Source organism: Parasteatoda tepidariorum, chromosome 1 (assembly GCF_043381705.1).
Source record: "Parasteatoda tepidariorum isolate YZ-2023 chromosome 1, CAS_Ptep_4.0, whole genome shotgun sequence".
NCBI classification, from domain to species: domain Eukaryota; kingdom Metazoa; phylum Arthropoda; class Arachnida; order Araneae; family Theridiidae; genus Parasteatoda; species Parasteatoda tepidariorum.
The window spans coordinates 83520559-83543957 of NC_092204.1; the positions used below are offsets into that span (position 1 = coordinate 83520559).

At 29.7% G+C, this 23399-nt stretch overlaps 1 protein-coding gene and 1 long non-coding RNA gene across 3 annotated transcripts in view; one reads left to right on the forward strand and one right to left on the reverse strand.

The window, feature by feature from the left end:
• The window catches only part of LOC107441084 (low-density lipoprotein receptor-related protein megalin), a 120748-nt gene extending 118536 nt beyond the window's left edge, over positions 1–2212 (reverse strand). Inside the window, exon 1 of one of the 2 annotated variants that reach the window (XM_016054231.3) lies at positions 1856–2212. In XM_016054231.3, the coding sequence (XP_015909717.1) occupies positions 1856–1943 (88 nt within the window). In that variant the 5' untranslated portion in view covers positions 1944–2212. The remainder of the gene's footprint in view (positions 1–1855) is intronic. The other variant, XM_043039085.2, reaches the window with a different exon arrangement.
• LOC139425992 (uncharacterized) lies at positions 2188–22438 on the forward strand. The gene is made up of 3 exons (XR_011637208.1): positions 2188–2312; positions 7696–7755; positions 22309–22438. It is a non-coding gene; the product is annotated as an uncharacterized lncRNA (long non-coding RNA).
• Positions 22439–23399: the final 961 nt, after the last annotated feature.

A 23399-nucleotide genomic window follows, 5' to 3' on the forward strand; every position in this document is an offset into this window, starting at 1 on the left:
AAAAAATTTTTTTAAAAACATCTGGAAATAAAGAAGAATAAATTATCTTTAATAATTCATGCTATAAAATTTTTTTTTCACAAAAAAATTTGTACAAACACATCTTGTACAAAATTTTAAAATTATTTATTAACTATGCAAATATTTATAATATAAAAATCCTTCCATTAATCTTTTTTTTTTTTCATGTTCCATATTTCAAAACATATACTTGTAAATATAAAAATTAAAAATATTCTCAAAAAGTAATCATTGAAACATAACTTCACTAGCTTAAGAGATACCTACAAAAATATTAAATAATTAACTTTTAATTACAAACAAAATTTTCTGCAACAAATTATAATTTAAGTAATTTAACCTTTACTTTAAAGTGAAATTCAGGAAAAAAATGTACATTTTCTGCAAAAAGATATTCCAGACTACTTTATTCAGTCATTATGATAAAGTACTTTATAAAAAAAAAAATATGCTAAATAGAAACCATTACTTTATTCTTCAACTTTTATAGCTAACAATTTGGTTTTTAAATTGTACCTAATCTGTCAGTTAGATACTAAATAAGCAATAAATTTAAAAGCATTGAATTATACTATTACAGCCACAAAATTTAAACAATCTATAACGTACATCAATTTCATGACTGAGTAATTTAATTGTTTGATTAGAAAAACTTTTTACATTCTAAACCAACTATACTATTTAATTAAATTAATAATGGCTAAAACCGATCACCCATAAATGTTTATTTAGACTAATTCACGATTTTTCATTTCAGTTTCATTTCAGAAATCTTTAATTATACCAAAACTGTGTCAGGTTCTAAATAAGCAATAAATTTAAAATCATTGAATTATACTATAACAGTCACAAAACTTAAACAATCCGTAACGTACATCGACCTCATAACTGAGTAATTCAATTGTTTGATTAGAAAAACTTTTTTACATTCTAAACCAACTAAATAAACTATTTACTTAAATTTATAATGGTTAAAACCGATTACCCATAAATGTTTATTTAGACTAAAAGCATTCAAAACTTTTCATTTCAGTTTGTTTTCATAATTATAAATATAAAAAAAAATCAACCTTGAATCACAGTCAGATGACAACATCACAGACCATAAACAATTATTAAATCAGATATTTAGAATAGATGCCGGTAAAATCGGACTCTTTCTTTCGGCAAAGTAATCCTATAATAAAACAATAACTACACCAATATAAACAAACATACTATGCCCTCATTGTAGAAATCACACACATTTGAAAAACTTTAATAAATACTTTTGTACACGTCTACAAACTGCGAAATATCTTAGCATTTTTCTTGTCAAAGCAATTTTGCATCGTTACATGGACCGATGATCACGATTTACCTACTTCGTTGGAGTGACAAACTATCATGATCTTTCATAGATTTACTAAAATTACCGAGTCAACAAAACTAATCATCCATAAATATTTATTCCATCTAAAAAGCAGTTGGTCTGTTTTTGTTCGCGTTTGTTTTCATAAACGTAATTATAAACATAGAAAAAAATTAACATTTGTATTTATTCACAGAAGACAACATCATAGAATTATGAATTAATTTTATCATAAAAGCATTTAGAATACATGCCGGTAAAATCGGTAACTTCCTATTGACCACGTAAATAACACGTTACCAGTTATCAACATATTACCGATTTTAATAAAAACAAACCTCGTAACAGAAAACGTAAACATTAAAAGACGTCTAAAAACTTAAAACCAATATCTTTGTACACGTCTACAAACTGCGAAATATATTTGCATTTTCTATTCAAAGCAATTTTATATCTTTATATGCACCGATGATCACGACTTACCTACTTCGCCGGAATGACAATCTATCATAGTACTCCAAAGGTACACTAAAAATAAACATAGTTTAAGGTTCCTAAGAATTGTATCCATATTTGATATGAGTGTCTATGAGCACAGATTTATTTTTATACACAAAAAACAACTATAGATGATGATATTAGCCACTACACAAAATTCCTTGGCATATTACACGAACTCATTCTTGCACTCCAATATCCAGTTTTCGTGGAGACTCGTTTACCATCAAGATGCCGTGATCCACAGGTTCGACCAGGGCATTTCTCACTAAAAACACACAGAGCTTTGAGCTACCTGCTTAGGACTGCCTCTTTCGGTGAGTAGAGAGGTTCTGACGCCAAATGGAGAGAAAACAAACTCGCCAAGCAGTTGGCTCAGATTTTGGAATGGAAAATTTTCAGAGATGGAACCTAAAGCAATGGGGGGAAGAAGAAATGATGGGTATTACTACAACAATATTTTATAGTTTTAAAAATTTGTTAAAAGTGAAAATTGTATGAGCCTTTTTTCATTAAGATGAAATAAAAAAATCAAATTGGCTGTTTTAATTTTTAAGAATTCTTCTATGAAATATTTTAGGAAGTTATTATGAACCATATAGAACGTTTATTTTATATAGAAGGCAAGAGGAAGAACTTTTATTTTATTCTTTTTATAACGTAATAAACTTATCTAACAGATTGAAAAAAAATTTGTGATAAATTATAAAAACAAAAATTTATTATAATTATTTTGTGTAGAATTTAGTAGAATGTTTATGAAATGAAAGAATCAATTGTTTTCAAGTTAATGAAATTAAAAAAGAACTTTATCAACCATTTATTTTATGTAGTAAGCAAAAATAATATTTTCTTTCTTCTTTAAAATGTAGTGAATGAATTGTGAATGAAATTGCATGGTAAATAATAATAACAAAAAATTTATTAATTTATATTATATAAAATTTAGTAGAATGTTTATAAAATGGAAGAAAAAATATTTTAAAAAAGATCATGAAATTAATAAGTATATCAACGGTTTATTTCATGTAGAATTCAAAAGTGAATTTTTTTTAAAAATGCTGTGAATTTATAAGATAAAAGGGAAAAATTTTTATGGAAAATAATATGCGTCGATGTAATAATGGGTGAAAAAAAAATTATACAAATCGTTTATTTTAGATAGAATTTATTAGAATGTTCTTAAAATGGAAAAATAAATTATTTTAGAAAATATAATGAAATTGAAAACTTGTATCAACAGTTTATTTTAAATTCAAGAATGGATTATTCTTAAAATAATATGAACTTATTGATTGGAAGGGAAAAAAATTTTAAAATTATATAAATTTACATAAATTTGGATGAAAAAAAATTATGTGAATCGTTTATTTTACATAAAACTTATTAGTATATTTTTAGAATACAAGAATAAACTACTTTTTTAAAATGTAATAAAAATTAAAAATTGTATGAATTGTTTATATTGTAATAAAAATACATAACATTTGTGCATCTTTCAAACAAATATTTATATCTTAATTTTAAACTTTCTGCAGGAATATTTGTGTCGATATAAATTTCATTTTCGGTAATTCACATTAAAGTTTAAACGTCACTAAGTTATGTTTTATATTTTAGAGTTTTATATTATGGAGTTTTATGTTGCTTATATTGTACTCTCACCTTAAATATAATTTAAGGTGGGATTTTACGTAAAGTTTAAAAGCATTTGATTTAAATATGTGAGCATCGAAACACGTAAATAAGAACTTAATATTATTATTTTTATAATATAGTAATAATTAAAAATATTAATTTCTTTGATATACTATTATTGTTAAGAACAATAATACTATAATAAATGGAAAAAATATCTTTTATTTTCTTGAAAGCCGTGAAAAAGAATGCAACTTTGCCAAAAATAAATTTTAACAAAAAATGCTATTCGTATTACAAACTATTGGAACTGATTATTTAGTAGAATAAAATATATGAAAGTATTATTCAAATGCAGAATTCTAATTTATATCTCCCAAGAATATTTTACAGGAACACTCTGGTAACAACAATTTCATTATACATAATCATCACTAAATGAAGCAGAAACTTTCTAAATCGTTTTAACTCTTTCGTTACGAGGGCCGTATTTAGCCGGCCTTCTCGTCATGCCCTTTACACAAGGGCCGTAACTACTCGGTTTCAGCGAGATAACGTTTGGTAACCGTCCCTATCTTCTTCAAGCTGCCACTGACCAATATTCTATTTATTTATATTGGATTAATGCCTCTAAAAGTATATTTTGAAAGTGCTTAATACGTTTTGAAAGTCGAAAGAAGTTTCTTCTGCGTGTTACATTTAGTAGTGAAGTATTTTCTTACTAGAAAAGTAAAAAAAATAGAAGTCTTAACATGCAATGTGCACACTTCGCGTCATGATGCACCATTCAGTGACGTGAATTCAGTACTGCAGTAATGAAAGGGTTAATTTTTTTAATGCAAGCAGTTGATAATTTAATATATTCTAAATCGTTTACATCCATCAAACGATTGCCATAAGGGCCGGGATAGCCTGGTTGGTAGGGCACTGGGCCCATGTCCAAGAGTTCGTAGGTTCGATCCCCTCTGGCCGAAGACTCCCCGTTCAGAAAACGGTGACTGATGCACGTTAAATCTGTCGAGTCGCAAAGTCCTCCATGTTCCCGTAACAAATCAATACCTCCGGGGGTACTGATCCAGGAGTTTCATCGTCTTCTGGGTTGGTTCAAAATTACAAAGCTACGGAAAACTTGGGTCGGCTGTTCAACGGCAGATATAATATAAAAAATTAAAAAAAAGAAACATTGCCATAGAGCCATGGTGGCTCAGGGGATTGAGCGTTCGCCTCTCGTGAGGTGTTCCAGGCAAAGAATATACATAGGCTAGATTGCGTCGGCATTATGTAAACCAGTCCTCCAAGGTTTGGTGTGGTCGCTGTGTATAAAGGAAAAAACAACATTTAGGGGCATGTAGCATAAGTTCTTAAAACTTGTTTCCACTCTCCTCTCCCCCCTACAGAAAAAAAGTTTTATCTTTTTATTTATTACTAGTTTTTTCAGCATTTTACTCTATTGGTAAACGGTACTGTACTGTTAATAAATATATTCCTTTGAGAATACATTAATATCTTCCATGTTGATTAAATCTGCCAACACATTTTGACAAAGAAAGAATGAATAAAATGGCGGTGCGAGTGCTAGCGTACTCAACCATACATGTAGAGTTGCCAAACAATTGGTTCACAGTTGACGTACCTCCTGACAGTCACTGGGCCCATCGTGTAACGCAAATGCGAGTTAATTTAATCAAAAAGTACTCCACGAAGGTTAATTTGTCCCAATGCTAGATCCAGAAGTTCTTTTGTCTTCAGGGTTGGGTTCAAAATTTCTAGACTGGGGAGTTGACCATTGATATTCGTCAACTCAGAATTAAATCGGCTGTTAAACGCTGGTTATAAGAAACGAAAAACATTCTCATAAGTGTTTTTAAGAGAATTCTTGCCTTTATACTTATTTCAAGAGATTGTCATTAAAAAACTGTATGGTATACAATTACAGAACACGAAAAATTTACTAACTTTAGTTTTCTTGGTTTTTATAACAAACATAATTTATAGATTATTGAAGAATTATGCGAAAACTTGCAAAGAAACTGCAATATAAATTTCTCTTATTTTAAAATTTCTTGACCCTAGAGTTTATTTCGCTTATACAAAGTACCCACTAAAAACTGAAAAATACAAGACAATGAATTTACAAATACGGCATTTCTTTAATAGATTCAACAGGTATTTTAAGCAATTTGTATAAACCTTCAATAATACTGCAATAAGAATATTGTCATTATCCTCTTAATTGTTAAAATTATTTAGGTTATTAATTTCTTGACGCTAGAACTTGCGCCATATTCGTCATGTGACAGTAAGACCCCATAAAATATGAAAATGACCAACAAAAAAAATAACACTGCATATTTCTCAAGTTTTAACATTTTATTTTCAGTACGTAACACTTACCTACATACATGTAGGTAACACGTACCTACAAAAGAATTTTTTCCCCGTTACAATAAGAAAATAAAACAATAGGATTATTTTTAATATTAATGAAGATGCTTATTGTCCATTATTATTTCAATGTCTCAGAAGAAAAAAAGATATTTATTTACATAAATAATAATATAGTAAATAAGTGCAAATTGGAAAAAATTAAAAACCAGGATGTTATAAATTTTTTAAACTCTTCAATTTTTCACTGATCAACCATGCAACCTGTAACACTTAGAGCGAGGCATTTTTATTTATTTTTCAAAACACAAACATTGATTATTTTCTTTTTGATAACACTGCCTTTCCCATTAATTACATTTTATTTTTAAACATTTATTAAATTTCATCACTTACTTGTTTATTTTATTAAGTATCACAAAAGAAGCATTTTTACCTTTCATGATATGGTTTTTATGCACAAATTATGGATCACATTTCTTCTGAATAAAATTCTGCGAAGTTCAGTTCTGCATCATGAAAATCAAGAACTATATATTTTTTTCATTTATAACCATAGAATAATAAAATTAGTTTATTTTTAATACTATCATCACGGTTAGATTTATTTTTATTATTATTTTAATTTTCTACATGAATGGAATATATGAAACTCTAATGGAAAATAAATTTAAGTTTGAAAGACCTAAAAACCAGTAAACTATAATTTTTTCAAACTTTTCAGTTTGAAAAGATAATGTTTGAGTTCAGCTTTCATCATTTTGAATTAATTTTGATCCAAATAAGTGAAAAAAATATTATATTTAACAATTTAATAATTTATGATTATGAAATACAGCATGAAAAACTGGTGTCTTTTCCAACGTCAAAGACAAAATTTCCATTCACGGCACACTTCCAAACAATAGTTTCTTAAATTTGCACTTATTAATAGTTATTTAGATCTAAGAGAAACCATAATTCATTATTGAAATTTTTTTAATTTGCAAAATCAATTATTGAAAATTTTTTTGTATATGACTGAAAAAAATTCTTTCTACTTTTTTTGAATTTTATATTTTAGTACGGATATAATTCCGATAATCTAAAAGATTTTTTTAAAAACTATTAAACTGTTTTTTATATTTATTAAATAGCAAAATATATTTTTGCATGTAGTTAGAACGTCAGAAAAAAACATAAAAAATAGACACTGGTGTCTCATTGATATTAATGAGTTATATAAAATATTGCATTATTTTAGCAAGAAACATCGACATTTTCCTAATAGAAAATAAATTAGAATTAAAACGACTAAAGACAAGTAAATATTCTTCTTCCTCTACAGCCTGTTGCAGGCCCAGGCTGTCTCCAAAAGTTTTTTCCATCGGAAATTATCCGTTGTTACAGTTCTCCAATGATTCACCCCAATTTCATGCAACGTTTTCTCAACTGTATCAAGCCATCTGTTGTTTAGTCTACATTTTTTCAGTTTTCCTTCTCACTTTTGAAATGTCACTTTTTTGTTTAGTTTAAACCATTATATTTGTAGATATTTCCAAACCATCTTCATTGATGTGCCTTTCTAATTTTCACAACATTTATTTCTCAGAATTCGATGTTAAGTCTCTTATTGTAACGGATTCGCCCATCTTTTTTCGACAGCACCAAATATTTTTTAAAGTATTTTTTGTTTATTAGTAAATCATAATGTTTTCAAAATTTTCAGTCTTTCAATAACCAACTATGAATAACGTAACATTTAAAGATAAATTTTCATTTAAAAATAATAATAAATAAATAAAATGATGTCATTATTTTAGAAAGAAACAGAGAAATTTTTCTGGTGGAAAAGAAATAAAAGTTAGAAAAATTACTGACCAGTAAGTTATTACTTTTTCAAACTCTTCAGAAACTTTTTACAATTTTTATTTTTTATTATTTCTTTTACAGAAAACATATTATAGAACGATACGTTTTTGTCTTGCTATGAAAGTTACTAATAAGTATAATAACATAGAGTTGTTGTTGTTGTCTTGCGCCACTTTTAAATATTAACAAGCCTATTTCAAAGAGGAGGGGGTGCATTTCTTCTTGTTTTCAAATGACGCCATCTATGGCCAAGAATTCGACTTCTGCCACACACATTCGTCACAGCTCGTTTTGCAGGAAGGATTCATTCTTAGACCATCCATCCATGATCTGAACCAGGGCACGATCAATCTCCTAACTAGAGGCATTTATTTGTCATGGGAACTTGGAGTACTTTGTGACCACGACAGATTTAGGGTGCACTAGTCACCATTTTGTACATGGGTATCAGACTCATGACCTCTCGGACATGGGCCCAACGTTCTACCTACCAGGTTATCCCGGTTAATATAGAGTAATATAGAGCATAGACTTGCAATATACATAATGACGTATAGGTAATAACAGAAAGGTAAGTTTTTATTTATTCAATTTAATTTAATCTGGTTTAAATATTTATTTAATTTAAATATTTATTTAATTTAATTATTTATTTAATTTAAATGGTTANATTTATTTAATTTAATTTAATTTAAATATTTATTTAATTTAATTTGATTTAAATATTTATTTAATTTAATTTAATTTAAATATTTATTTAATTTAATTTGATTTAAATATTTATTTAATTTAATTTAAATTAAATGATCGTATTAATTATACAAGAAACAACAAAATTTTTCGAAGGAAAAATAAATGGAAGTTAGAAAAATTAAAAGCCAGTAAGTTAGAATTTCTTCATTCTTTTCAATCTTGCGATCTAACACATGAAAACGAAAGTTTTTTCGTTTTTATATATATAAATATGTATGCATTGCCACGCTTGTTAAACTTTTTTTTTTCTTTATTAAAAACATGTCAAAATAAGTTTTCAGTTTTTAAACGGTGAAAAAGAAAGATTCCATCGATTCACTTGACTTCATTATTTAAATAAATCTAAGTGCCACCTCATTCGATTTGTGTTTGTCATGTTTTGCTTTTCTATGCGCAAGTGAGGATTCACATTCTTTGAGAATAAAATTCTGAGAAGGACAATAAAAGAAACCAGCTTCAGAAGAAAGGGAAAGGTGAGCCCACCCGCAACGAAAAGAAGAAAATGCTGATTCTGAGGGTCGAAAAGAATAAAAAAAAAAGAATAAAATTTTCAGAAAGGCCACCACATCTACCCAGAATTGACTTTATGCTGCTTTGAAGTTAAAGAAAGTAATATTTCTTTTCTTAAAATAGGAAATAAATACTTTTGAAACTCGTTCTTTTTGAAATCCCATCATTAATCAAATTTTCGAATCGGAGATAATGTTAAGAGATGACAGGTGTAGGTTATTTCTATGTGATGGGATGGGAATTACGAACTGTGAATTTTTCTTTTATTAAATTTATTTATACCGTCTATAGTATGAACATTTTTCATTTTTATGTTCCTTAGGGAGTTTATTCAATAATTCTTGTTTAATATTTCGAACTACATGCTTCTGTTTTGAGCTACTTGGGCTTTATTTGCTGCATCAATATTTTGTGAAGTGTTCTATGCTTCATTGAAGATTCAGTTTCCTTTCTTTTATTTCCTCAAATAAATTTAAATAGTATTTTGGTAGGATACATGGGTTGAATAGGGTTTTTATTTTTCAGTACTTGCTTTTGTCTAAAAGTTTCCACCTTTTCATATTTTGAATAACATTTTTCAATCTTCATTTCTATAGGAAAATATTTCAACGTTAAAATAACATTATTAGAAAAGAAATAATATTCCTGCCAATTTCATGATTGTCTTTTGATTTTGAACAAAACGGCTTCAATGATTTAGGTTAGGAAAGCAAACCAACTAAAATATTATTTTACGTTTTTCCTCCATAATTAAAACAGAAAAAAAATCTAATCAAAATAAAATTCATAATGCTAAATGATAAAACGTTGGAAAATTAAGAAAAAAATACACATTACTTTTACTATCATTATTTATATTGCTTCTAAAACAGCTTGTTTTTAGATAGTTAGAGTTTGTTATTATTTATACAATTACAAATTAAGTAAACAAAATCATTAAATTGGTATTTTGTGCCGGATTATTAAAAAAAGAAGAAAAAAAACTGCTCCAAAATTTGATTAAATTTCAGCATTATAATATAAAGGCAGTTTATTACTGAAAATAATAAAAACATTTGATTGAAAATTGATAAAATTTAAAAGTAACTAGAAAATATAACGAGGTTCGCTCACCAACCCGTGAATGATTCTCAGTCATCAGTCTTCTTTTCTTAAAAGTTAATATTATTAAAAAGAAAAAAAAAACTAAGATTATTTTGTTGTTTGATCGTTTAAACGCATTATTATTATAATTTTATGGAACAGCATTTTGTTAAGATAACAATCGGAATTTTCTCAGAATCAGCTTTAATGGCTATAAAACGTTTTCCTCTCTTAATCTTCTTAAAGTTTTTTTTTTCTTCTTGAATGTTGATAAAAAATTACTCGAATCGTATTTTTCACTTTTATTTCATCGAACTCTTTTTACATTTTTCTACACAGCTTCGCAATTTCAGTTTTTTAAATCTTAAAAATTTTGAGCAGCAAAACAAAATTTAGGATAAAACAAAATTAACTGAGAAAAAATTCGCAAAAAAGCAATTAAAATTGAAATAACTTCCCAACAAATTGAAATTTCAAAAAAAAAAGAACACTGAGTTTAGTTCATTAATTGTCACTTTCAGAGTGCCAAATTTCAACTCTGTAGTTGAATTAGTGCGGTCTGTAGAGTGGCCCGTATAGTATTTTTTCCTACAAGTTTAATAGCTAATAATTCTCGAACTAATTATCTAATGTTTATTATTTTTATTTCATCTTAATCCCTGTATACTTTTCTATGCACCTTGGTAATTTCAAGTTTCTAAGTCTTATAGTTTTTGTGCAGTGAAACAAAATGCAATGTGAAAGTGAACACTTAAAACAGCGTTGTCAGCGGTGACTCATACAATTTTTTAACATAGAGAGAAAAATCTGAAAAGAAATAAAGGAAAATATCTACAACTAGGGAAAAATAGTCATTGNAAAAAAAAAAAAAAAAAAAAAAAAAAAAAAAAAAAAAACACCAAGCGAACGGATAACATTATATCCATGTCTCAGTATTTTTATGCATAGTTTACGTTCTTAGGTTAATAAAAAGGTATCGCAGCTAACAGTACTGTTTTAGTTTTCTTTTATTTATTACATTTTTCACATCCATTCTTTCCTTATTTTGCGTCACACTCAGTGTACGNAAAAAAAAACACTAAGCGAACGGATAACATTATATCCATGTCTCAGTATTTTTATACATAGTTTATGTTCTTAGGTTAATAAAAAGGTACCGCAGCTAACAGTGCTGTTTTAGTTTTCTTTTATTTATTACATTTTTCACATCCATTCTTTCCTTATTTTGCGTCACACTCAGTGTACGACGTATATGTATTTTTCATTTATTGACCAAAGGGTGAGACTAATCCAAGGGCTTTGTAGGCATAGAACAGTTGGGGGCCATTTATCGTAATCTTGAACTAAATAATTTTGTTTGTTTGCGTTATATTCTGCACTTACTGTTGATTGATGTATAACACAAGAGAATTACGATATATTAACACTTTGTTGACCGCAATTTTCAAAAAACTTAGTCATGTCACCAGCTATTATTTGGTATTTGAATATGGAAGTAAAATAAATCATTCTAAATAAACTCCAATAAATACACTGAACGAAATAAAATTTAAATTAGGACCATTCTATATCATCCTGTATTTCATAAATTGAAACAGATAACGTAAGTGTCGTGACGAGTTAACTCGTCACCAGTCAACAGTGTGTTACGTAAATTTAAGATTATATTCACTTAAATTTTTGTTAACTCATAATTTTAAAAGTTAATTCTTAAAATAAATAAAAAATATTTTTTTAAAATTACAACACCTAACGATCGCCTCTTTCTCTATTTATATTTTTTATAACTGTCGTTGAACAGCCGATCCAATTTTGGGTTTACGACTACTAAAGTTTAACTCCGTAGCCTTGTAATTTTGAACCCAATCCAGAAGGCAGGGGAACTCCTGGATCAAGTTCTGGGAGAAATTTGCCATCGTGGAGGACTTTTTGATTGAAATAAATCACATTTACGTTACATGGTGAGGAGAACCACGAAAACTCCCCACGGTTAGCCTGACGGCAAGGGGACTACCACTGAGAATATTTTATGTTAGCACTGTGGTCGGTGCGAGCCGGGTGCGGAATTCGTATCGACCAGCTATCGCTGGGATTCGAACCCGGTTCACATCATTGGAAGGCGAATGCTCTATCCCCTGAGCCACCACGGTTCCCCCTATGTATTTAGGGGATTTAAGCCCAGGCCTTTCGTGTGATCTAATCAGAAGATGCTCAATACATGAAGTATGTTTAGTCGTTTGAGATTGGTGCTGTATTGTAGCTTCTGGATGTTATGTACGGATCGATCAAGATTTCATAGTACTTAATAGAGAGATTTCGCGTAACGTTTATCTTGCGTTATCCGCAACGATAACTTTACTTTCTACCCCTAGCGATACTGCGATTTGTTCATCAATTTCCGCTCATGCGCCGTGAAGCCATAATAGCTATTGCTTAATGCCTTGCAAAATCTTTCTAATTTGTCTTAATTTAAACCATATAATTTCTTTTTAATTGAAATTGTAGACAGGGATATTAAAAGGAATTTCATCTTTAATTTTGATAAAAAGACAATTATTTTTCAACGAATACTATGCTAATGTTTCATTCCTCAATAAAGAAAATAATTTCTTTTGTGTGTTTTAATAATAACAAAGGGAAAGCAATTGAAATAGCAATAATTCGGAAAAAGCGGTACCACCGGACTTCTCAGCAAAACTGTGATAGGTAGGGAAATTGCGGCGCATGCGCTGTGGACCCAAAATAGCGTTTGCAGTAGAGTATGGGGAAGCAAAAGTGGACGCCTTGCCAAATCTAACTAATTTGTCTTAATTTAAATAATATATTAATTACTTTTTGGTTAAAATTTTAGATAGGGATATTAAAAAGCCTTATTTTCGGCACAAAAACAATTATTTTTCAATGAATACTATCCTGATGTTTTATTCCTCAATAAAGGCAAACATTTCTTTTGTGTGTTTTAATAATACTAAAGGGAAGGCAATTGAAATGGCTATAATTCGGAAGTAAGTAGGTACCGCCGATATTTTGGATGAATGACTAAACGGGAAAGGTCAACTCTTGCCTTCCATGAACAACGTTTCCTGTTAAGAATCTACATTGAAAAAATAAAAGGGTGCATTGTTGTCGCAAATTTGCCAATACATATATTTTTTTTCCACCAACGATCATTTGTGCGCTCAGTGATTTGTCTTCTTCCGGATACAAACCGATGCGTTTAACGGATGCAGTTATATTCCTCTTTGTCCATTCATTGAGGGAAGAAAACTGAAAAAATAAATAAAAATGAAAATGTTTTTCAAATGATGCTGAAAGGCACTTAAATCCCAGAAACTCAATAAACGATAACATTTTAGGAAATATTTTAGTAATTCTGAAAGGACTANTTTTTTTTTTTTTTTTTTTTTTTTTTTTTTTTTTTTTTTGGAGGGAGAAAAAGAGGCTATCGACTTTACCTATTGAATGGATGACTCAAGTTAAGGAATTAAGACAATGGGAGACTGAGTGAAACTGTTTATCAGGAAATCAGTTAATCACCGTATCGGTTTCTCAGTGAATCAGCGAATAGACTTATCCGTGAATTGGAGAATCGGTTAATCAGCATATCCATGGGTATGCAAATCAGCTTTAATTAAATCAAAATTTTACGATTTATTATTAACAGATTTATTGTTTATTCATTTTATTTTATTTATTTCTTGCACTATTAAGAAAAAAGACCGTAAGTGAAAAATCGTTTTAATAATACATTGAAAAAAGCATAAGGTACATGGGTCAAAGTAAGTGTTCGAAGTTTCTGCCACCGGCTACAACGCACACCTCACATCTCCGGCGCATGGACATCCGAACATTCTGCAATACTCCAGGCATATCTCGAATTTCTCCGGCAGCTACTGCGATTCTTGCAACCAGCTCCTCAGCATTGTCAATAGGGGTGACATAAACCAGTGTTTTCATATGACCCCAGAAATAAAAATCAAGACATGATAGGTCGGGTGACCGAGGAGGCCAACGCATTGGAAAGCTCGGAACTTTGGTACAACGCCATCTACCGCCACTGGAAAGCATTTCCGACCCCGCATTGCTATATGATTTCGAGTCGTCAGGATGCACTCTACCCCTCTTAGTAGTTCTGCAACGTTTAACTGAGACACCCTGTATATATATACAGGTATAGGACAAAATAATAGGAACACCTGTGAAAAAATGAAAATATTTTATTAATAATGAGTTGGGCCACCTTTGGCCTGAATGACAGCTCGCATTCGACGTGGGATTGACAAATAAAGGTCTTGAACAAAGTTCATTGGAATTTGCAGCCATTCCTCTTGCAGGGCTGTTTCGAGTTCAGAGAGTGTGCGTGGAGAGTGTGCGTGGAGGAGGAAACCGAGCACGGACTTTTTTCTCCAAAAAACCACACAAGGGCTCAATGATATTGAGATCAGGGGACTGAGGACACCACGTTAGATGGTCCACTTCATCATTATGATCATTTAACCATGTTTAAACACAGTGAGACGTGTAAACAGGGGCGTTGTCATCTTGGAACACAGGACGTTCTCCCGGAAAGAGAGTATGAAGCATAGAGTGAAGATGATCTGCAAGAATGCTTCTGTAATGGTCCCCTTTGACCACCCCCCTCAATACAACGAGAGGCCCCAATTCACGGGCAGATATAGCTCCCCACGCCATCACAGAACCACCTCCATGTTTTTACGGTTGGAACCAGGCAGTCAACATGAAATGCTTCTGCCGGCATTCGCCACACGAACACACTTCCGGTGGTCTGGAATAGTATAAAAGAGGATTCATCAGACCAGATGACTTGTTCCCATTGCAGTTGTGTCCATTTTAGGTGGTCTTGGCACCACTGTAGTCTCTTCAAAGCATTCCGCGCTGAAACTTACGGTTTTGGAATAGCTACTCTGCCCCGTTGAATAGTTTTCGTGGATACAGGGTTCTGAAGGTGGGTATTCATCTCGGATATTATCACCGGCAGTGTTGTCTTGCGTTTTGGAGCGACTATCCTCTTAAACACCCGTCTATCACGGTCTGACTTCGACTTCCTACCGCTGTTGTGCCTCGCCGAAGACACCTTACCCAACTTTGTGTATGCCGACAGAGTCCTTGATACAGTGGTCCTTGAAACATCTACAAGGTTCACTGTTCTGGACACGGACGCTCCAGCCAGACGAGCTCCGCGATCGAGAACGACTCCATTCTTTCACAGGTGTTCCTATTATTTTGTCCTATATATGTATATTNCAATTGAAGGTTATTTTTCTAAGATAAAGTTTACGTATCTATAAATTAAAGCAAAATATAAAACAAAACAATGTTATGTCAAAATAAAAGTAGTTTGGTGACCACAAACATTTGAAAACAGTGATTTTTGCTGAAAGTCACTGATTAGCTGAATTATTTTTTATTGTAAACTGTAATTATTTTTTATTTAGTACTTAAACCAACGCATAGCTAGCCCACTTTTCACTAGACTTTTTACTAATTTTTGAGGCCCCTCAGAAATTGTGGGCCCTAGGCCCATGCTTATTGGGCCTAGGATATAATCAGGCCCTAACAACGGTGCTGTGAGATTCGAACTCACTACTTCTAATTTTTATTTAATTAATTTATTTATTTTCGAGTTTAGGGGGGAGCGAGTATGGAAACTTTAAGCAGAGTTCATGTTGTATTTGAGTTGATTTCAAATTTGAGGCCTTTTTGATGTCCGACCAAAACCCAAAATGGATAAGTACCTTTTTTTCTGATTTTTAATACATTTGTTTTTATGTAAAAATACTAGGGGAGTGACAATATCAAAGTTTGGTGGTCTATCAAGTTATCTAGATAATATAATACCATTTATGTTTGTTTTAATTGTTTGTTGTTTAATTGTTTGTTTGTCAAGTTGAATCTTGTTTTAATTAACTCTACCTTTAACGCCACTCTACTTCGTTTATTAATAAAGAATACTTCCATTAAGAGATTAAACGTTTTACATCAAGTTATTTGATTTTTCAAATGTTACTATAACATTTAATTACTATTATTATCTTATATCATTTTAATAATAATTAAATTATCATTATTATATAATCAGTATGCTCTTCGTATCACAATAAAGAATTCTTCTGTTAAGAGATTAAACGTTTTACATCAAATCATCTTATTTTGCAAATGTTACTATAATATTTAGTTGTTATTATCTTATAACATTCTTACATAATTAAATTATCATTATTATATAGTCAGTATACACTTCGTATCACAGTAAAGAACACTTCCGCCAAGAAATTCAACGTTTTACAACAAGTCATTTTATTTTTCAAAATGTACTATAATACATTTAATTATTATTATTTTCTTATATCATTCTTTTATAATTAAATTATTATTATTATGAAATTATTATTATTAAGTTAGTATACATTTCGTATCTCAATAAAGAATTCTTCCGCCAAGAAATTCAACATTTTACATCAAATTATTTTGTTTTTCAAATGCTATTATAATATTTAATTATTATATTACATGATTCTTATAGAATTAAGTTATCATTATTATATAATCAGTATACACTTTGCATCTCAATAAAGACTTCTTCCGTTTCGAGATTAAACATTTTACATCAAATGATTTTATTTTTCAAATGTTGCACTAACTTTTAATTATAATTTTTATCTTCTATAATTAAATTATCATTATTATGTAATCAGTATACACTTCATATCTCAATAAAGACTTCTTCCGTTAAGAGATAAAACCTTTTACATCAAATGATTTTATTTTGCAAATGTTACTATAATATTTAATTATTATTTTTTTATCTTTATTAGATTATCATTATCATTATTATATAATCAATCTTTCAGGAGCAGGGAGAAAAATAGAGAGCAGAAATATACAAAGCGTTAAATATACATGTAACATTAACAGTGTAAATGTTTTCTTTTCAATTATTGAGGAAGGCACGTGTATCGAGATTTCGCATGCTTATATAGCAGATACGAGATAATAATAAAAATAAAAAGGAGAGCAAAAACGCACTATTTGGAATGATTGACAATTGCTGTTATGTAAAGAGAAAAGAAAGGAAAATGTGTCAATTTACCCATCTGCGGCATTTTTTTTAAATAAATGGATTGAAAGAAACACCAACGAATGGAATAGATTGGCATATACATTTCCTGCTTTCCCCAAATGAAATCTTTAACAATGGTTAAAGGGAAAATATGAGACTGTCCCAAATAAAGGACCATTATGACAGCGGAACAAAGCAAAAATAATTTTTGAGAGCTAATGTTTTCCATTTTCTTGCGTGTGGATTCCATATCGATGCAAACGAACGAGTTTTTCAAAATTTAATTTTTTTAAGGGGGCATCGTACCAAAGTTTTTGCGAAAAGGTTTACCAAAATTTGGTTGATACCTTATCTAAACTAACATTCTGCTATTGTAATTACAGTAAGACCTCGATTATACGAGGAAATCTCGGTTAATAGAAACCATGTATAAAAACCTTCCGTGCTTGCGAATTTAACCACTTTTAAAGTAAAAAACAATGGAACGTTTTTTAAATGATAAAAATAAACATATAGGAACATACATGATGTTTCACAGTTAAAGAGATTTAAAAAGGAAATCAACTCTAGCAGTAAATTTTAAAAAGTAAAATGGAATTTTTAAAGTTATACTTCTTATGCGACTTCCAACAAGGTTGCGTTAAGCGTTTAACGCTACATTTTTATTGGCCGGGAAATCACGTGGTAGGATCCAGTTTTCCCTCATTCATTTCCATATTGTTTCGGTTCTCACTAGCATAAGAATAATAAAAGTCATAAAAGTATTGTTTTTCTATAAATATTTTTTTAGTTTGATTTGATACACATATAATTTAATAGGATAGTATTTTTTATTTTCAAATTCAGTGGATAACAATTGTAAAAAATGAGTGAAAACAATCCCACGGACAATGCGACGGATTTAAGGTCATGTCAAGGTACGTCTCTCGTGAATATCAATTGATTGTTAGGTTTTCTCTTTTGAAATTACATTATGACACATTCACATACATTATTAATACAAATACATTTTCCATGGCGAGACGATGAGGCAACCACAAGCACTTCCACTGGTTCAAGAGGGAAAAATGCACAATACTACCGTTATTACAGAGCACGGAAGCGAGCGGAGCAGGAAGAAGAGTCGTTGAATAGAACTAGTGATCCTTCTACGACTGCTGATTCTTCTACAATTAACGTCGCAGGTTACGAAGTTTAACTTCCTCCACGCGGAGGGACTCCACGCACTATTTTTTTTCTTAACTATACTTAGTTAAATACCGAAAGATAAATTTTCAAAAATAACAACGACACGGACAACGAACTAAAATGTGTATAATTTTTTCGAGGCTCATTTTGGAAAGGAGAAAAAAAAGGTTAAAAAAAAAAAAAAAATTAGACTTCGTTATTGCCTCGAATAACAGAAACCTCGGTTAATCGAGGTTCTACTGTACTAAGAAAAAAAACTCTATGGCCTTTTTTTTTTCCTCCCAAATTTTAAAAGCTTGGATATTTGAGACATACGGTTAATAATACTATAATAACTTAAGGATAGTATGGATTTTCAAATGTAGCTGTTAGTTTCGTTTTTTTTTTAATTGTAAGATTTCGATTTTTTTTTTGTGCTTATTTATTTACTTTTTGATCATTTCTCATAATGCCGCAGAATTAAATTTTTTAAAAAAAAAAGAATTTCAATTCATTTCTAACGAATATACATTCCATTATTTATCAGAATATAACGAACATAAAGAAAAAGTTTCCCGAAAAATATCCAAAGCTGAAAACGTTAAGAATTTAACTTTTTTAATAATGAAACGTCAATTATTTTTTTCTCCCTTATTCTTCCCTAATTTTGCAAGTAAAATTATACCAGAGCCCATAGTTAAAAAATTTTTTTTAAAAAAAGGTATGCTAGGTTTCTTAAACAATGACTGAAAATGTGCAAAAATCGATCTCTTCTTTTCTGGGGGATAAATGATACTCCTATACTATTTGATACTGCACTCGGGGAATCCGCCCCAACCCACTTTGCTCACCAACCCCTGCAATTGCTATGTGATAATTTCTGTTTCTTCACAATTAACAGATTGTAAAATAAAACAATTTAAATTAATGATACATATTTTTTATATTTTATTTTATTAACTCAATTCTATTGTTATAAAATTTGAAAACAATCATTTTGCTTGGAACTTCCGCCTCATTTCTGATTGTAAACCTTTTGATTCCCAAATTTTTCATGTTATCTTTGAATATTATAAAGTGCTTTACAACTTTAAATAGTTACTTTTATTCATTATTGCAATTGCGTATGCTCACTTGACGTAGTTTTACATAAATGTTATAATAAAATTAAATATGACCTTTTTACTAATTAATATTACATATTAAGAAGTAAATAAAGCTTGTTTATCTTTTGATAATTGTAAAACGATAACTAAATATGCTAATTTCAAAATTTAACGTAATAAGGTAATAGTATAAGTAATATTACCTTAATGTAATATTATATAATATAATGTAACAAAAGAGTAAGTCTTCCAGTCTTAAAAAAATGCGTAATAATAACAGAAAATAATATTAAAAAGCTATATTGTATATAAATATTACTGCTAAATACTGTTAATTAAGAGATAAATTACTTACATGTAAATATTGTCACAGCTTTTATTAATTCTTTCCATGCAGCCAAATTAATTCTTTTATTAATTCTTTCTATTCTAATAACAGCCAAAAATATTTGGATCTTTGTTTATGAATAGTCATATCATGAGAATTTTTGTCCAGTGTGAATGCTTCGGCAATAATCAGAAACTGTGAGACAATGATTTTAGACAATCATTTTTTAATTAATATGTCAAGTGATATAAAACTATGAATAATTTCGCTTAACAGGATATTCTTTTATCCGTAGGTTAAGCCTTAGTTAAAAATTAGTTTCAATAGACTTAATCAATTCTTTCACAGCTTTTGTTTAACGTTAGTTAAACCGGTGATTGCCCCAGTTTAGCAGTTAACTCTTCAGTTAACTTTGAACTATGCAGAAATCAAATTGAACAGAAGGATTTGTTGTTTTAAATTAAACTTTTCATGGTTCATTAGGGGAAACAGATTTTTTTTTTTTGCTGTTTAGGGAAGAAAATTATAAGGTTTGAAAAAAAAGGCAGAAATGCGTGCTTATATTAATTATTATTTTTATTTTAACCTTCTGAAGAGTTAAGCACACAGTACCTTTTTGTTGAAATGTTCTTAAAAGACAATCGTATTACCAGCTTCAAAAACAGGATAAAAACAATCAAAATTTTCTCTTGTTTCACTCATGTATGAAGAAGAGGTAAAGAAACGAGGATTTAAGCTTGATTGCCTCGATTCTTAAATATATATTTTGTTTTTCTTTTAAATCCCTAAGATGTAATTACCTACCAATAGAAATTGCAATGTTTCCTCGAATTTATGAAACACCAAATGTCAATCATAGAGTTAAGGTCAATTAGTAATAGTTTATTTTAACCTTGAAAGAAATATTAAAGTATAAACAGATTTTGAATCTTTACATCTTGAGATGTTAATTCCTTACTGATAACCAATTTTTTTTACTAATTTTTCTGTTTTTTATGTACTAGTACTATAATTCTTTTTTTTAAAAGGTCTGAAAAATTACTATTTTAAATGGCAGCGGAATGAAATGTTTGCATTAAATGCTTACAGTGTTTGAAATTTCTTGGAAAAAATGATTAAATAATAATTTATTTAAATGATTAAATGATTAAATAATAATTCATTTGATTTTTTTTTCTTTTTTATTTTGTTATAATGAAAATTCTAACTGTGTATAAATCAAATGCTAAGGCAAAATTAGAATTAGTAATACTTATATTTTTAAAAACAGTGAGAAACCTATAAAAACCTTTGAAGCAAATTAAATGACATTATAAAAATGGATAACTATTACAAGAATAAATATTTTTAAAAATATATATATTAAATATATATTTTATATATTTAATACATTATATTTTTAAAAACAGTTAAAAACATATAAAAACTCTTAAAGCAAATTAAATGGCATTATAAAAATGGATAACTATTACAAGAATAAATATTTTTAAAAATATATGGTAAAAGTTTCAATATTTTTTAATTTGCAAATGACTAACTAATAGTTACGTATTATTATTATTGCAGAAAGTAAAACTGCAATTTAACGTCCTTAAAATATTAAACTTACATATAACAATTTGCTAAAAATGCTGTTTATTTTGGTAATAATTAAGAAGTAAAAAATTTATACTGTAAATCAGGGTAACTTAGATCCATTTTTCTAGATTTCGGTTATACACCCTTGTGCAAATTAATTGAAACAAACTTTTTTTTCGTGTTTTTTAAAGAAGATGTTTTGGGGTTGTTTCGGTTACAATGGGATTGAACCTTTGCAGCCTATTGACGGTATGATGCGTTCTGAGCAGTACATTACTATTCTGGGTAAAAAAAATTGTTCAAGAGTTGAAAAAACGATACCCTGATGGAACAGAGATTTTTCAACAGGATTTAGCTCCTTGCCATACGTCCAAAATTGTCAAGAAATTCATGTCTGAGAATCAAATTGAGACATTGGAATGGCCAGGGAACTCTCCGGATATCAACCCAATTGAGAATCTCTGGGCCATATGCAAAAATCGCCTATTAAATATGGACTGTACAACTATGGAGAAGCTAATCACGGCGTTAATTCATGTGTGGTACAAGGACACAAATATTATAAATGACTGTAAAAAATTAGTGGAATCCATGCCGAATCGTGTCCAAATGTTAATAAAGTGTCGTGGAGATAATATTACGTACTTAAAATTTTTGAGTTTGTATAAATTTAAATAAAATAGCATTTTCTCTTAGTTTTCTGAATTTATTGAGTTTGTTTCAATTAATTTGCACAAGGGTGTAATTTCTGCAAAAATGTTTTATAAGAATATGTTGGCCCTGGAGTCTAATTTTATTATTAATCTACAATAGTAAAGCTTCAGTTTATATCTGATTTATTTAGTATCCCTTACGTTGGGTTATTTTATAACATGTTTTATTTTCTTATACTAATGCAATATAATTAAGAAAGCAATGCCTTCCATTGATTTAATTTAAGTTTTTTTCTTCTTTAAAGGATATATCATCTGGTCTGATGGCTTTCATACACTGTTCATACACCCCCATGCAAATTAAACCCTGTTTGAAGAAGAAGAAATATTTTCCAGTATTATCTCCGTGTCTCCAAGAGTCTCCGTACGCCTCCATGCAAATTAAATCTTGTTTGAGATAGAAAAAGAATAGATATTTTCCAGTATTATCTCCGTGTCTGGAGGAGTCCCCGTGCTCCCCCATGCAAATTAAACCTTGTTTGAAAAATAATAAATATTTTCCATTATTATCTCCGTGTCTCGCGCCCCCATGTAAAGTAAACCCTGTTTGAAAAAGAATAAATATTTCCAGTATTATCTCCGTGTCTCCAAGAGTCTCCGTACGCCCCCATGCAAATTAAACCTTGTTTGAGAGAGAAAAAGAATAAATATTTTCCATTATTATCTCCGTGTCTCGCGCCCCCATGTAAAGTAAACCCTGTTTGAAAAAGAATAAATATTTCCAGTATTATCTCCGTGTCTCCAAGAGTCTCCGTACGCCCCCATGCAAATTAAGCCTTGTTTGAGAGAGAAAAAGAATAAATATTTTCCAGTATTATCTCCGCGTCTGAAGGAGTCCCCGTGCTCCCCCATGCAAATTAAACCTTGTTTGAAAAATAATAAATATTTTCCAGTATTATCTCCGTGTCTCGCGCCCCCATATAAATTAAACCCTGTTTGAAAAAGAATAAATATTTCCAGTATTATCTCCGTGTCTCCAAGAGTCTCCGTGCTCCCCCATGCAAATTAAACCTTGCTTGAAAAATAATAAATATTTTCCAGTATTATCTCCATGTCTCCAAGAGTCTCCGTGCGCCCCCATGAAAATTAAACCCTGTTTGAGAAAGAAAAAGAATAAATATTTTCCAGCACTATCTCCGTGTCTCATGAGGTTTCGTCTCCGTGCTTCCCCATGCGAATTAAACCTTGTTTGAGATAGAAGAAAAAAAAAAAGAAAATGTGTTTTACAGCTTTGAATTCTGATAAAATTATAGCAAAGCATCTTTTTCAGTAAAACTTTTTTTTTTTCAATTCTAAGTAAAACGCTATTGAACTGTGACTTCTTAAATCGGTTATG